This window comes from Chiloscyllium punctatum, chromosome 42, assembly GCF_047496795.1.
Source record: "Chiloscyllium punctatum isolate Juve2018m chromosome 42, sChiPun1.3, whole genome shotgun sequence".
Taxonomy (NCBI): Eukaryota; Metazoa; Chordata; class Chondrichthyes; order Orectolobiformes; family Hemiscylliidae; genus Chiloscyllium; species Chiloscyllium punctatum.
Window position 1 is genome coordinate 21,062,703 of NC_092780.1, and position 17,863 is coordinate 21,080,565.

At 43.5% G+C, this 17,863-nt stretch overlaps 1 protein-coding gene across 6 annotated transcripts in view; it reads right to left on the minus strand.

Moving 5' to 3' along the window:
- Positions 1-17,863, minus strand: part of acbd4 (acyl-CoA binding domain containing 4) — a 163,563-nt gene that overhangs the window by 80,668 nt on the left and 65,032 nt on the right. For all 6 annotated transcript variants that reach the window (XM_072561605.1, XM_072561606.1, XM_072561608.1 and 3 more), the window contains one exon: positions 1,456-1,661. In XM_072561605.1, the coding sequence (XP_072417706.1) occupies positions 1,456-1,661 (206 nt within the window). The remainder of the gene's footprint in view (positions 1-1,455; positions 1,662-17,863) is intronic.

Genomic DNA, 17,863 nt, shown 5'->3' on the forward strand with positions numbered 1-17,863 from the left:
TTTGGCCCAGAGGTGGGGACGCTTCTGCTGTGCCATTTATATCTTTTAAAATCAACCTATTCAGAAATGTCCTGCTGGGACTTGAACTTGAGCCTTCCATGTCTACACAAGAGACCCTTGTGCCATTTATTGATACTTTCTTAATAACTTCTGGGACAGGGGAAGACTTGAAACCAGGCATTCTGGTCCAGAGGTAGGGATACTACCACAAAAGCCCCCATGCCACTTACATCCTCAATGCTCATCCATATGATCCTTTTAAAACATTTAAACATCACATGTTCCCTAGTTCCACTGTATCTCAGGCATCCCTGCCAGATTTTACTCGGCAAGAACATGATAACATTTTTCCCATCAATGATCCTGCTCCCCATATAACCAGCAGTTAATTTCCTGAAACCATCTGGTGATGGTGAGTCACTCAACCCTACTTGATTAATCAAAGGTAAGCTGACCACTGTCATCTCTAACAACTCTTCTCCCCCTATCATACTGGGAGGCAAGTGACAGTGAGCAAACACAGATTCTGCTTTAGGGTTGGGCAATAAATGGGCACACCTACCGATGCCTACATCTCACATGAATTTTCTTTAAAAGTTGATACCACATTTGATAAAAAGCAAGGAGCTAGCAGGATTTCACGTGAAGGCCCTTTATTAACAACTGTGTCACACAGAGAATACAGCACAGAAACAGACCCTTTGGTCCAACTTGTCCATGCTGCAGGTATTCTAAACATACCTAGTCCCATTTACCAGCCTTTGGCCCAGACCCCTCTAAACCCTTCCTATTCATGTACCCATCCAGGTACCTTTTAAATGCTGTAATTGTACCAGCCTCCACCACTTCCTCTGGCAGCTCATTCCATACATGCACCACCCTCTGTATGAAAAAGTTACCCCTCTTAGGTCCTTTTTAAATATTTCCCCTCTCACCTTAAACCCATGCCATCTAGTTTTGGACTCTTTCCACCCTTTGCTATTCACCCCATCCATGCCCCTCATGATTTTATAAATCCCTCCAAGGTCACCCCTCGGCCTCTGACACGCCAGGTAATAAAACCCCAGCCTGTTCACCCTGTCCCTACAGCTCAAACCTTTCAAACCCCAACATCCTTGCAAATCTCGTCTTCACCCTCTCAAGTTTAACAAAATCTTTCCTCTCAACACACAATCAGAATTGTACGCAGTATTCTAAAAGTGGCCTCACCAATGTCTTGTACGTTAACTGTAATTTAGTTCGACCACCTTTCAAAAAAATTTTTTGTTTCTTTACTTACATATTTATTTCAAAGAAAAAATAATGATATGCTCTTAACTTCTCTGGATTGAGTGGCCCTTTTTTGGTTTTATTTTTGCATCAAAGTGAAACCTTAAAAATTCTCTTCAGAAACTGGGTTGTTAAACTGACAATAAAAACAGAATATATGAGGCTACATTAAAATAATTTCAATACCTGCGACATTGTCAGGTCCTCCAGCCTACTGAGTCTCTGTAATGCAGACTGAATGTCCTCTTCGAGATGATGAAGAATTCTCACAATATTATCATTGACAGTGATCACAGTTTTTTCTCCGTGTCCCCTTCTTTCGGTGTCCTCTTTGTTGCTGCCAGGGCTGCTTCTTAGTCTCCATGAGCTTCCAGTTTGAACCTGTTGCAGCCCTGTTGTGGTAAAGAAATACATTTGAACATAGGTTGTGCTACAGCCATCAAAAACAAAAGTGTTAATGAGTCACAGAACCAGACGATGCAAATACGCCTCAAACTGGGTTAGTAAATTGCCATTCTCCTTCCCTGCCAAGCACTGGCAGATCAATGGAACAAAGTTCTCTCAGAAAAAGGTCCAACAAGCTGAACTCTGTCAAAACAGAAACCATACAAGTACCTGTCCTACATACAAAAGCTTCACATAGTACTTAATCATCATGAGGGCTCCTATGGCATAGTGGTGGTGTCCTTAGTGCTGAGCCAGGAGGCCTGGGTTTGAGACCCCCTGCTCTCTCGTACAGTAGTGGTTGGCCCTGAAAACAGTCCATGTTGTTGCTGCCATCCTGGAAAAATCATTCATGGAAAGTAGGCACCCGGGTTAAATGTAAACGTATATCAAACAATGCTCTCTTCCAATATCTGTGGCAGTCCAAGGCCAACACTGCAGATTTTCTATGGGTAAACTAAGCACAACTAGACCCGTAGAACTGATTGCAAATGATTTACAGAAAGAACAAGTAGAGTCAATGAAAAATTACATTCTGGTGTTCTATCGCAGTGTACAGGTTCTGGTATTGAACTAAATATCCAGTGGTAGAGTTCAAATTCTACCATAGCCAGCTATGAAAATGAATGGAGCAGGCTTGCAGTCTGATACCATGAATGCTTATAAAAACCAACAGGTTTACTGGAAGCCTTTAAGGGAGGAATCTTGCCACTTTTGCTTGAGCTGGTTTATCAGAGCATCCCTTGTGTGGAAGCAGGCCATTTGGCTCATTGAATCTACACAGACCCTCAAAAGAATATTCCCCTACCTTATCCCAGTAATCCTGCATATCCCCTGGCTATTCCACCAGCCTACACACATTATGGCAATTTAGCATGGCCAATTGACCTAACATGCACATCGTTGGACTGTGGGATGAAATCAGAGCACCCGGAGGAAACCCAGACAAACACAGGGAGAATGTGAAAACTCCATACAGACAGTCACACAAGGGTAGACTCAAACTCTAGTCCCTGGCACTGTGAGGCAGCAGTGCTAATCACTGAGCCACCATGCCACCCATTATGTATGATTCTAGTTCCACACTGTGCTCTTGATCGTTAATGCACTCTGAAGTAGCCAAATGATTAATTTGCACAGCATTGGTTAACTGTTGCCCCGAGAACAAAGTTAGAAAATAAAAACACCTCCACAGTGAGCTCTGGGTTTGCTAAGTTGACCTTACTTCAGTCTGTCTCTCATAACTCCTTACGTAATTCTATTCCATTGCAATTGTACATTCTAAGCTCCTGAAGGTGAACTCTTCACTGCTGTACATGGACAGTGATCTCAGCCACAAAAGCCTGTTAAGTATTCTACCATTACTTGATATGAATCAGGTCTCCAGGTTAGTCATCAGTTGGCGAGTGTACAATTCTCACTTTCATGTTGCTTGGTGAAATATGTTAGAGATTACGACTCAAAATCCCAGACTAGCTCTCATTTAGTGAATAAGTCTCAAAGGGAAACAATGTACTACTCCTGCTCCTATGTCTTTTGGTCTTACTGAACCTGTATGGATGTGTTAGGACACATCACCAGAGCCGTTGCATGCTGAGGTAAGTGCTGAACTTGGACTTTTTGGCTAGGGAAAAGGACACCACCACTGAACAGCAAAACGTTTATTTTCTCATCATTGTCAGCCAATCCACTGATAGCTTAGAAACAATAGTCTGGGATAGAATGTCTGGGCTGAAGTCCGACTTGCACTGCAGGAATGTCATTACATATTGAAACAGGTTGATTTTAAAAATAAAATATAAGGTGACAGGGGCTGAGTGTGGAGAATCACAGAATCTCCTGCCAACCCGATTTGTTTAAGAAACTGATCAAAACTACCAAGACAACACTAACAGAGTATCCTAACTTGAAGAAGGCTTATGGCTAGTGTGGAAAATAGAAAGCAAGTTTCAATTCTCCATTTGTTTTTGTGAAAATGCTTCCTAATTTCTCTCCCTAAAGATCATGCTCTAATTTTAAGACTGTGTGCCATTGCTGTGGATTTCAGATAATTTATCTTCTCTTTGGAATTATTTAGTTACTTTAAATACTGCCCCCCAAGTAGATCACCACTCTACTGTCTAAAGCCAAAGGAATAGAAGTCAAGCTAATGCAACCCATCTTTATCATTTAATCCATTAAGGCTTGCTATCACTCAGATAAAACGTGACTGCATCTGTGGCAAGGTCAATTTGGTCTTCCTAGGGTGCAGTACACAAAAATGAACACTCTGCACCAGTTCAGGTGTAACCATAGCTTAAGAAAACCGCAGCAAAACTTCCTTCCCTTTTGATACCAAGGTCCTTGAGATAAATGCCAAATCTTCTTCATCTATTAGATTGCTTTTTATATCTGTCCACTTGGACTCAGCATAGCTTGCTTCTCTATAGCATCCAATTTCTCAACTTCTGAGAAATATCCCAATTTATCTTTCAGTTCGTTTTGGTACTGTGCATACTCTCCAAGTCTAATGTATCCTTTCTGGGGAAAGTCCACAAAAAATGGCACTATACTTCAAATGGTGGTCTGGCCAAGGCTCTCTGAAATCACATTCTCATGTTTGCCTTCCAATCCCTTGAAGAAAAAGCCAAAAATTTCAGAAACCATTTTAATTACTTTCTGTAGTTGTGCACTAGGTTTTAGTGATTTACATGTACAGGAACATCCAATCCTTTTGCTCCTTCTCAGCTCCTGAATTAACACCAGGAGAACCCTCTCACAGTTCACTCTTGCTTCACCTAGGAGAATGACCAACACTGTGCATGAAGGTGCTTTATTTCCCACCTTTACAGAATCACAACTTCATGAATAAAACTTTAAGTTTTGGCTTTTAACAAATGTGCATCTTAAATATCATTTTTCTTTTTGTTTACACAAGTTCCTCAGCTACCAGATGCCCTCCGTGCTTTGTCCAAATGCCTATTCATTATTTGTAATGGTAGAGCATTGGGCGGCATGGTGGCACAGCAGTTAGCACTGCTGCCTCACAGCGCCAGAGACCCAGGTTCAATTCCCACCTCATGCAACTGTCTGTGTGGAGTTTGCACATTCTTCCCATGTCTGCATGGGTTTCCTCCGGGTGCTCTAGTTTCCTTCCACAGTCCAAAGATGTGCAGGTTAGGTGAATTGGTCATGCTAAATTGCCCATAGTGTTAGGTCGATTAGTCAGGGGTAAATGTAGGGGAATGGGTCTGGGTGGGTTGCTCTTCGGAGGGTCATTGTTCGGCCGAAGGGCCTGTTTCCACTACTGTAAGTAATCTAATCAAATCTAGTCTAATTTATCAGAACCTTGAGGTTCCTGCCAAACCACAATGGTACTAGATGCAGGCAGAGAGCAACTTTTGGGCAAGAATAAAACTGCTCCACGTCCAATCAAAACCATACTGCTGCTAACTGGGACCCTGGCCACAGGGCAGGAATTTTGTGATGGTAAGGGTTTGCATTGGGGGGCAGGGTAGACAGGTGCAAGAACATATTCCCACAACCTTAACTTGCTCTCTTAGATCAGCCAAAGCCAACTTGAAAAAGACAATGTTTGAGGAAATTCAAAACTTCCCTGGGGTGGGAGAGTCCAGAACTAGAAGGCATAGTTTTAAGGTGAGAAGGGAGAGATTTAAATGGAACCAAAGGGGGAACTTTTTCACGTAGAGGGTGGTGCGTGTATGGAATGAGCTGCCACAGGAAGTGGTGCAGGCTGGTACAATTACAGCATTTAAAAGGCATCTGGATGGATCGATGAGTAGGAAGGGTTTAGAGGGATATAGGTCAAATGCTGGCAAATGGGATTAGATTAGGATATCTGGTCAGCATGGACGAGTTGGACTGAAGCTTCTGTTTCCATGCTTTTTTTTTGCATGACTCTAAATGACATTCTAAATAATTGTGGCTGCTATTTCCTTCACAGCTGGGTTTTGGTGTACTATGCACATCTGCAGCAGATGGGGTTCAAGTTACAGATTCACTGCATTTGCAGATGACACCAATCACTCCTCTTCTGATAACATACACTTTCACCAAAAAAGCCCGCTCCACATTTCCATCCGATATATTATCACTACTCCACAATTGCACCTCCTTCACCCCAAAGACCTGGAAGTTTGGGGGACTTGTGCATCTGAAGGCTATTGGATTGGGGGAGCACCACAAAAAAATAGTTGATCGTCTTGATGCCAAGCATCATTGGCAAACACTTTCTGTGAGAAGCCATTAGATAGGCATCAGTAACAAGTACTTTGGTTGATTTTCCCTCCAGATTAGACTAACTGCAGAATCTGTAACACTCTGGTTGCCGACCTATAGGTCATGACCCCCCCAATGTGAATACAAGATGTGTAACTGGGGTCACAGCTTCCTGTGCCTTCCCACTCCCCGGTGATAGCAACGGTGTCAGTCTGTGGAATGAACTCTTTGTCTTAACAGTTCTGGATCCTGAGCCAAGGCCCCAGGCATAACACAAATCTTATTCTTCCCAGTTGCTCAGCGAGTGTGGCCTAACACCCAACAAGCTCCAAAGGTATTGCATGGCCCGAATCAGAGCATGGAAAAATGGTGGCTCAAAACAAAACTAATCTTGAAATCATTCCAACCTTTTTTTAAAATCTCAAGTCTTTTCTCTTTCCCACCACTCAACCCTCTCACTCTGGGGTCACATCCATTTTGAAGGGACATAGCAAAGTCTGGGAAGCAGTGCACTGAATGGCATCCGTGGACTCGTCATAAATGGAGGAGTGAACCAGGGATTTTGCTGGCCTCTAGGATCAGCTATTCCCTGGGTGAAATTGGCTGCTTTTTCTTGGAGGTTAGATGTGCACTCTTAGTGTACAGTGTAGTATATTTAACCCAAGTCCTTTCTTTAGTGCATGACTGCTGCTTTTCAGTGGAAATTCCTGAAAGGAATCGCAACTTTGGCCTTCACCCAGGCCTTTCAACAGAAAATTTAGATCTGAAGCCAGTCTTCATTCACAACAATGTTAACCAAAACTAAAATGCTGTATTCCCAAAAATATTTTTTTGCTGAGTTGGTTAACAAATGCAGTAGTTTGCTTTTTTTTAAAAAAGCAATAACTCGTTGCTAAACCGTTCAGCCAATTTGTAACAGTTGTTCAGTACCAGTAATCAGAAGCAGCTGCAATCTCTTCTACCTTATTGAAACTCAGTCAAGTGTTAGATGAATAGCAACAAGGACTGAAGCAATTCCCAAAACTTCTGATCTCAATGACAGTCAAATATAACTGCTGCAATATTATATCACAATTTCACACGGGGAATTTGTAGCAGTGGCAGTACATGGAAGCAAATCACATGATAGACAATCCAGGGGTCTTCTATAACAGAGGAGGAAGGCATTTAGTCTACACGGTCCAGGCCGGATCTCCACTGAAGAATATGGTCATTTCCAAACTGCTGGCTCTCTCCTTGTTAAGTTTATTTCCTTCAGGCATTCATATAATTTCCTTTCAGAAGCATTAATCACTATTTCCACCAGCCTTGTTGGCATTGAGCTCAAGGTATGGTCACTCATTATGTAAGAAAGCTCTTATAGACATCTCTCCTTCATCTCTGGCTCAAATCTTGAATCTGTGTCCCTTAGTCTTTATGCTAACAGCTAAATCAAGCAATTTATCTTTGCCTACCTTAGACAAACTGATGTATATCTTGGATACAGGTTGTTCTGCTATAATGTGCGTTTCATTAAGCAAATTCGCTGAAATGTGATTGAGGAATTGGGGACACTGTTTTTAAAGCACAAACGTTTAAAATGTGTGTTGGCTGCAATGCGATTACATCACCAACACTTTATGCGCTGTTTCTAAAGTTCAATTTTTCTAGAATGCGGGGTTGCACAGGAATGCAACCATCTCGTCGTTATAGAGAAACTGACTGTACTTTTGTCAAATTGCCCCTTAATTGCCTTTACTCAGAGTAAAGAGTTTCCTGAAGAAGGGCTTATGCCCGAAACATCGATTCTCCTGCTCCTTGGATGCTGCCTGACCTGCTGTGCTTTTCCAGCAACACATTTTTCTTCACTCAGAGGAAAACAACCTTAGTTCCACAAACATAACCTTGGGGCTACAAGCCTCAAAGCCTGGAAAATTCTGGTAATTCTCCACTGCACTGTCTCATAGACTCTCAAATCCAAAGTTAATTTCAGCTGTTTGCAATTTACACCTGCTTTGTTCAAGCTGGGGAATTTTCTGTACATTAACAGACAATGCTTGGAAATAGCTGGGGTTAAAAAAGCTGTCTTTCCTGATCAGAATAATTACATATCCAAAGACAAACTTTGGATAGAGAGTTCATCTAATCCAAATCTTGTTTCTCAAGTTGAAAACAACAAAGTTAGTGCACACTTGAGTGCATTGTGCACAATGCTGGCCTCAAAATCATAAAAGGAATGAGTTTTACAAGGAAGCTACGAGAGCTCAGAGAGTCATACAGCATGGCAACAGGCCCTCAAGCCTTTACCAACCAACAAACACCAAACTTTACTAGTCACATTTACTAGCATTTGGTTCATAGCTTACTATGTCTGGTCTTTTAAATACTCATCAAGATGGTTCTTAAATGTTACCATCATCTCAGACAGGACATTCCATATTTCTATCACCTTATGAGTGAAAACTTACACCCTCCGGTTTTATACATGTTTGCCATGGGAAAAGATTCTCATGATCCATGCCTCTCAAATTGGTGTAACTCAGATTGGAGAAAGTGAGGACTGCAGATGCTGGAGATCAGAGCTGAAAATGTGTTGCTGGAAAAGCACAGCAGGTCAGGCAGCATCCAAGGAACAGGAGAATCGACGTTTCGGGCACGAGCCCTTTCCTGAAGAAGGACTCATGCCCGAAATGTCGTAACTCAGATTGACCCGTCAGCCTCCTCTACTGCAAGGAAAACAAACCCTGCCTATCCAGTCTCTCCTCATAACGAAGATTTCCTGTCCTTGTTTTCATTTATAAAGAAAAAGGAGATTAAGGGGGGACCTGATTCAGGTCTATAAAATCATGAAGGGTATAGACAGGGTAGGTAGAGTTAAGCTTTTTTTCAGGGTGAAGGATTCAATAATGAGAGGTCATGCATTCAAGGTACGAAGTGAAAAGTTTAAGGGAGATATATGTGGCAAATACTTTAGACAGAGGGTGGTAGGTGCCTGGAACGTGTTGCCAGCAGAGGTGGAAGAGGCAGGCACGGTAGATTAATTCAAGGTGAGTCAGGACAGATGCATGAGTAAGTGGGGAGCAGAGGGATACAGATGCTTAGGAATTGGGCGAAAGGTTGGATTTGGATCGGCTCAGACTTGGAGGGCCAAAGGGCATGTTTCTGAACTGTAAATTTACTTTGTTCTTATCCTCAGCAATGTCTCAGTAAATCTCTGCACTCCCTTCAGTTCAATCGAGTCCTTCTGACGGTGTGGCAACCAGAAATGCTCGGTGTTCCACCTGTGGCCTAATCAACGTCTTACAAAGTTGTGACAAGACCTTCCTGCTCCTATATTCTACACCAGAGCCAATGAAAGGAAATATCCTTATGCCTTCTTCACCACCTTGTCTACCTGTGCTGACACCTTCAGGTATCTATGGACTCGTACACCAAGATTCCTTTGTTCCTCAGTACTCCCTCAGGACTTACCATTCATTCTGTATATCCTTCCCTTATTAGGCCTCCCAAAATGCATTACCTTGCACTGAGCAGGATTAAATTTCATGTGTTCAATTGCTCTGCCCAATTTGCCAGCTGATCAGTATTAGACTGTAGCATGAGATCATGCTTCTCAAATCAACAACACCACTAATTTTCATGTTATCTAGAAATTTACTAATCATCCAAGTTGTTAATGTATATAACAAGATTCCTAGCACTAATCGCTGTGGTACACCACTGGTCAGAGGGTGACAGTTACAGAAACAACCTCCACCATCATCCTTTGCCTCCTATTTGTTAGCCACTTTATGACCCAGTTCGCCAACTCACTTTGGATCCCATGGGCTCTTACCTTTTGGACCAGCCTTCCAGTGGGACCTTGTCAATGGCCTTACAGAGGTTCATGGAAACCACATCAACTGGATCACCCACATCAATTCATGTAGTCACCTTGTCAAAAAACTAAATTAAATTAGCCACATAGAATGGGTGGCATAGTGGCTCAGTGGTTAGTACTGCCTCATAGCTTCAGAGACCTGGGTTTGGTTCCAGTCTTGGGTGACTGTCTGTGTGAAGTTTGCACATTCACCTAGTGTCTGCGTGGGTTTCCACCAGGTGTTACGGTTTCCGCCCACAGATGTGCAGGTTAGGGTGGATTGACCATGCTAAATTGCCCCATGGTGTCCATGGATGTGCAAGCTAGGTGGATTCACCATAGTAAATGAGGGGTTACGGGGACAGGGTGTGGGTCTGGGTCTGGGTGGGATGCTGCTCGGAGGGTTGGTGCTAAGTGACCTCTTTCCACAGTGCAGACATTCTAGGAGAACCTCCCTTGAACAAATCTGTGCTGACTATCGCTGATCAATCACTGCCTTTCCAAATATTGATTAATCCTATCCCTCAGAATTTTTTCCCCCATTAATCTCCCTACTACCTGTACTGGTGTCAGCATAACTAGTCTGTGATTTGATTTGATTTGATTTATTGTAGTCACATTTACCTTAGTACTATACAGTGAAAAGCTTTGTTTATGAGCAGTAGAGGCAGATCACAGTAAGCAAGGACACAGAGATCATAGAGTGCTTAGACAATACAGGTTACATTATACACCTCCTGTACAATGCAAGAACAACATTGCTTGAAGTCAGAGTGACCATTTGTCAGTCTAATAACAGCAAGGAAGGTGGTGTTCTCAAATCTGTTTGTGCACATGTTCCATTTTCTGTATTTTCTGCCTGACAGCAGAGGTTGTAGGAGAGCATTACTGGATGGGAGGGGTCTTTGATGTTGGCAGCCTTTCCATGGTAGAGAGAACTGTAAATGGAGTCCATGGATGGAAAGTTGGCTTCGGTGATAGTCTGGGCTATGCACACCGCCTTCTATAATTTTGTACAGTCCTGGGCACAGCAGTTGCCAGACCACACTATTATGCACCTGGACAGTATGCTTTCTATTGTGCATCTACATTGGTGATGGTCCTTATGGACATGCCGAATTTCATAAGCCACCTGAGGAAGGAAAGGCGTTGTTCTGCCCTCCTGACCGTCGCATTTACTTGGGAGGTCAAAGACAGGTTATAGGTTATTGTCACTCCGAGGAACTTGATGCTTTCAACCCCCACTCTGATGTAGATGGGGGAGCGGTCTCCTCTTTTCTTTCTGAAGAGAATGTTTTGCTGACATTGAGAGAGAGATTGTTATCATTTCACCATGACACCAAGCCCTCTACCTCTTTTCTGTATTCTGACCTGCTATTGTTTGATATCTGTTCTACCACAGTGGTGTCATCAGCAAAATTGTAGATGGTGTTCATTTGGAATTTAGCGACACAGTACTGTAGGGAGCTGAGAATGCATCCTTGGAGGGCTCCAGTTTTCCTAGAAGTTTTCTTGGAATCCTTACAGCATGGAAACAGGCCCTTCGGCCCAACAGGTCCACACTGACCCTGAAAGAGTATCCCATCCAAACCTATTCCCCCATCCTATTACTCTACATTTACCCCAACTAATGCACCTAATCTACACATCCCTGAACACTATGAACAATATAGCATGGCCAATTCACCTGACCTGCACATCTTTGGCCTGTGGGAGGAAACTGGAGCACCTGGAGGAAACCCATGCAGACGTGGGGAGAATGTGCAAACTCCACACAGACAGTCGCCCAAGGCTGGAATTATACCTGGGTCCCTGACGTTATGAGGTAGCAGTACTAAGTACTGAGCCACCATGTTGAAGGTTATCCTGGGAGGAGGTGCAGTTGTCTATCTTCATTCATTGCAGTCTGTTGGTCAGGAAGCTGAGGATCCAGTTGCAAAGGGTGGAGATGAGACCCAGGTCCCAGAGTTTTGAGATCAGTCTGGAGAGGATTATGCTGAAAGTGGAACTGTAGTTGATGAGTAGAAGCCTGATGCAGGTGTCCTTGTTGTCAAGATGTCCCAGCGATGAGTGCAGAGCTAAGGAAATGGCATCCACTGTGAACCTTTTACGTCCATAGGCAAATTGCAGGGGATCGAAACATGCTGGGAGGCTGGAATTGATATGGGCCATGACTAATTTCTCGAAGCACTTCACAATTATGGAGGTCAGAGCCACTGGGTTGTAGTCATTAAGAAGTTTTAAGAAGTTTTGCTTTCTTTGGTAATGGGATGATGGTGGTCTACTTGAAGCAGGTAGGGAGTTTGGCTTGTAGGAGGCAGAGGTTGAAGATGGTCTATCCCTACTGACTTTCTTGAACAAAGGAACCACATCCTCCAGTCATTTGGCACTTCACCCATGTCCAACAAAATTTTAAATATCTCTGCTAGGGACCCAGCAATTTCCTCCCTTGCCTCCCCTAGCAGCCTAGGAGAGATCTCATCAGGCCTTGGGGACTTATGCACCTTTATACCTGCTAAAACACAGAATAGCTCCTCAATCATCTTAGCATGTTCTAGAACCTCACCACACCAACTGAAATCCCTGGCTATAATGTCTTTCTCCTTTGTGAATACTAAGCATTGAGAAGTTTTATATATATTAGGCAAGATGGATACAGGCAAGGTCTGTTTCCTCTTGTAAGCCCCAAGGGTGTCTGAATGGAATTATGAAAAGATTGGATAAGTTAGATGTGGAAATGATGTTTCCATTTGCAGGTGAGACAGTGACCAGAAACTATAAATATATCATATTCACTAACATGTCCAGTGGGGAATTCAGCAGAAACTAACTGGGCAATGAAATGTGGAAAAAAAGGCAAAATACTGCAGGTGTTGGAAATCCAAAACAAATACAGAATACTGGATAAAACAAGTGAGTCTGGTAATACATGTGGAGAGAGAGAGAGAGAGACAGGGCTAATATTTTGAATCTGGCATGACTCTTATTCAGAACTTGCTAATATAAGGAATAAATGAAATGAATGCACAAGTATATTTAAGGGGAAGCTAGATAAGTACATAACAATTTATTGATGGGAATAGACTCATCTGCAGCATTAAGATCAGCATGGACCTGTTCGACTGAGTAACAGCTCCTGAACTGTTAAACCTGTCGACACAGAGTTCATGAACAAAGCTCAGTCAATTCAGTCATAGTGCTTATATTCATATTCACTGTTAAAACTGAGAGTGAAGCATTATCCACTGAATTGCACCCAAATTAGCTGGTAGCACTGTCCCCATGCTAAATAGAACAGGAAGCAAATAGATCGAGCAACTCAAGATTGGGTAGATGTGATGTGCTGAGGGCTATCAACGGCAGCAGAATTGTATTCAACCACAATCTGTAACTTTATAGCTCAGCATAACCCTTCGTCCCACACCACCAACACCACCACGCCCCACCAACCAGCAATCACCAAGTCAGGAGCTCAACCCTGGTTCAATGAAGAGGGCAGGGGGCATACCAGAAGCAACAACAGGCAGACCTAAAAATGAACTATTGATCTGAAGGAGCTCCAACAGAGGATGCCTTGCATGCCAATCAATACAAGCAGCATGCAAGAGATGGTGCTAAGCGATCTCAAAACTGATGGATCAGATCTAAGCTCTGCAGTTTTGCCACATCCAGTCACAAATAAGTCTGAGCAACTCAACAATTAATTAGTAGAGGGGGAGAAAAAAACCAAATGAACTGCAGATGCTGGAAATCAGAAACAAAATCAGAAATTGTTGAAACAGACCTGGCAGCATGTGTGGACAGAAAGCAGAGTCAACATTTTGGGTCTAGTGTCCCTTCTTCAGAACAAACTCAACCTGACCAATTACCAGTTTAACATATAATTTTTGATGATCAGTGAAGTGACGAATTACCATTGTAATTGACATTGCCACCAACCAGCACTTGCAACTAGTGGAGCAGTCTCCCCAAATGCCATCCTTAATGATGGGCATGCCCAGCACCTCAGCGCAAAGACAAGATGAAGCATTTGCAATAAGTTTCGGCCTAGTGTTAAGTTTGCAATCCATCCTGGGCTCTACTGGAGGTTCCCAGCATCACAGATATATTCAGTTCAATTCATTCCAGATGACATAAGGAAACAGCTGAATACATTGGATACAGCAAAAGCTATGGGCCCTGACAACATTACAAAAATAGTACTTAAGGCTTGTGTTCCAAAACTAGCTGTGCCCTTAGCCAAGTTATTCAGTACACTTAAAACTGGCATCTAGCTGGCAACGTGTAAATTTGCCCAGGTATGTCCTGCCCACAAAAAACAAGACAAATTCAACCTGACCAATTACTACTAATATTTGACTTTTGATATTCAGTAAGGTGATGAATGGTGTAGTTGACAGTGTCATCAACCAGCACTTGTTACTAGATCAGTGGCATTACCTCTATACCACTGCCTCTCCAGTGCCTACAGGAACAGGCCAAAGGCTGGGAAATTTTTGATGCATAATTCATTTGCTGACTCTCCAAAGCCTGAACACCATCAACACAGAACAACTGAGGAGTGTGATTCTACACTTCCCACTTACCTGGATGGGTTCAGTTACAACACTCAAGAAACTTGAAGACAAAGCAGTATTTGATTGGCACCACATCCACCACCTCTACTGATGGCAGCACTGTGTATCCACTGCAACAACTCATCTATTTCAACAGCATCTTCCAAACTTGTTATTCCAACCACCTAGAAGGGCAGTGGGTGTATGGCAACATGACCACTTGCAAGGTCCCCAACAATTCACTCAGCAGCCTGACTTGAAACATATCACAGTCCCTTCACAGTCTTGGAGCCCCTTTCCCAGCATCACTGCACATGTACTTACTCCCAACAGACTGGCTTATAAAAGCAGCACACGAGCACACTCTCAAGGGCAATGAGAGATAGACAATAAATTGTGACCTTGTCAGAAATGCCCACATACAATGAAATGAATTTAATAAAAAAAAACTCCTTCCCAATTAATGGTGGCCACATTGTGTAGGACTTCTACCTTTCTGTTATGCACCAGTATCTATAGAACATAGAACAATACAGCACAGAACAGGCCCTTCGGCCCACGATGTTGTGCTGAACTTCTATCCTAGATTAAGCACCCATCCATGTACCTATCCAAATGCCGCTTAAAGGTCGCCAATGATTCTGACTCTACCACTCCCACAGGCAGCGCATTCCATGCCCCCACCACTCTCTGGGTAAAGAACCCACCCCTGACATCTCCCCTATACCTTCCACCCTTCACCTTAAATTTATGCCCCCTTGTAACACTCTGTTGTACCCGGGGAAAAAGTTTCTGACTGTCTACTCTATCTATTCCCCTGATCATCTTATAAACCTCTATCAAGTCACCCCTCATCCTTTGCCGTTCCAACGAGAAAAGGCCGAGAACTCTCAACCTATCCTCGTACGACCTACTCTCCATTCCAGGCAACATCCTGGTAAATCTTCTCTGCACCCTCTCCAAAGCTTCCACATCTTTCCTAAAGTGAGGCGACCAGAACTGCACACAGTACTCCAACTGTGGCCTAACCAAAGTGCTGTACAGCTGCAACATCACTTCACGACTCTTGAATTCAATCCCTCTGCTAATGAACGATAATACTCCATAGGCCTTCTTACAAACTCTATCCACCTGAGTGGCAACCTTCAAAGATCTATGTACATAGACCCCAAGATCCCGCTGTTCCTCCACCTGACCAAGAACCCTACCATTAACCCTGTATTCCGCATTCTTATTTGTTCTTCCAAAATGGACAACCTCACACTTGGCAGGGTTGAACTCCATCTGCCACTCCTCAGCCCAGCTCTGCATCATATCTAAGTCCCTCTGCAGCCGACAACAGCCCTCCTCACTGTCCACAACTCCACCTATCTTTGTATCATCTGCAAATTTACTGACCCACCCTTCGACTCCCTCATCTAAGTCATTAATAAAAATTACAAACAGCAGAGGACCCAGAACTGATCCCTGCGGAACTCCACTTGTAACTGGGCTCCATGCTGAATATTTACCATCAACCACCACTCTCTGACTTCGACCGGTTAGCCAGTTTTCTATCCAATTGGCCAAATTTCCCACTATCCCATGCCTCCTGACTTTCCGCATAAGCCTACCATGGGGAACCTTATCAAATGCCTTACTAAAATCCATGTACACTACATCCACTGCTCTACCCTCATCCACATGCTTGGTCACCTCCTCGAAGAATTCAATAAGACTTGTAAGACAAGACCTACCCTTCACAAATCCGTGCTGGCTGTCCCTAATCAAGCAGTGTCTTTCCAGATACTCGTAAATCCTATCCCTCAGTACCCTTTCCATTACTTTGCCTACCACAGAAGTAAGACGAACTGGCCTGTAATTCCCGGGGTTATCCCTATTCCCTTTTTTGAACAGGGGCACAACATTCGCTACTCTCCAGTCCCCTGGTACCACCCCCATTGCCAGTGAAGACGAGAAGATCATTGCCAACGGTACTGCAATTTCCTCTCTTGCTTCCCACATAATCCTAGGATATATCCCGTCAGGCCCGGGGGACTTGTCTATCCTCAAGTTGTTCAAAATGTCCAACACATCTTCCTTCCTAACAGGTATCTCTTCTAGCTTATCAGTCCGTTTCACACTCTCCTCTTCAACAATACGGTCCCTCTCGTTCGTAAATACTGAAGAGAAGTACTTGTTCAAGACCTCTCCTATCTCTTCCGACTCAATACACAGTCTCCCACCACTGTCCTTGATCGGACCTACCCTCGTTCTCGTCATTCTCAGGTTTCTCACATACGCATAGAATGCCTTGGGGTTATCCTTGATCCTATCCGCCATTTTTCATGCCCTCTCTTAGCTCTCCTAATCCCTTTCTTCAGGTCCCTTCTGGCTATCCTGTATCCCTCCACTTCTCTGTCTGAACCCTGTTTCCTCAACCTTATGTAAGCCTCCTTCTTCCTCTTTACTAGACATTCAACCTCCCTCGTCAACCAAGGCTCCCTCACACGACCATTTCTTTCCTGCCTGATCGGTACATACATATCAAGGACACGTCGTATCTGCTCCTTGAAAAAGTTCCACATTTCCACCACATCCTTCCCTGACAGCCTATGCTCCCAACGTATGCTCCTCAAATCCTGTCTTAAAGCATCGTAATTTCCCTTCCCCCAATTGTAAAAACTTCCTTGTTGTGCGCACCTATCTCTCTCCATAACCAAGGTGAGCAATAACACCACATTCCCCTCCACAACTTTTACCCATCACTACCAGTGATGGGCAAACAACTCTACCAGTTTTGTTTAAAGTAGGGTTGTACACACATAGCCTTTCGTCAGATTTCTGCCAGTTAGCCGATCCAAGCAAGGGAAACAATTGTGTCTTTTTAGATCAGATTACTTACAGTGTGGGAACTAGCCCTTCGGCCCAACAAGTCCACACTGACCGAAGCGCAACACACCCAGACCCATTCCCCTACATTCCCCCTTCACCTAACACTACGGGCAATTTAACATGGCCAATTCACCTAACCTGCACATTTTTTTGGACTGTGGGAGGAAACCGGAGCACCCGGAGGAATGTGCAAACTCCACAGTCAGTCGCCTGAGGTGGGAATTGAACCCAGGTCTCTGGCGCTGTGAGGCAGCAGTGCTAACCACTGTGCCACCGTGCCGCCCAATTGCGACTGAGCAGAGAGAGCAACTCTGAGGCCATTGGCCTAGCAGATCAGTAAACATTATATCTTTAAATTTGGAGCAGTGTAATATAGTGAAACATAAAAATCTCAAGTGTTCTTGTTTGAAATGCAATTGAAAGTGACCGTTGTTGCCTGTGTGTTTTGTTCCAGGTTCAGACCACTTTATAAACTGCTGCAAAAATGAACCTTTGTAATCCTACTGGCAAAACCAAGCTGCCGCAGCTGCTGCTGATACTGTGGCTTTTCAATTTAGTTTTCATTCCAAACTGTAATGTTCCATAGAACAACCATAATATTGTAGTCGCTGTGCAATTGATGTCATTAGAAAAATTGTGTTGATAGTCACATTGTTTTGTTCTT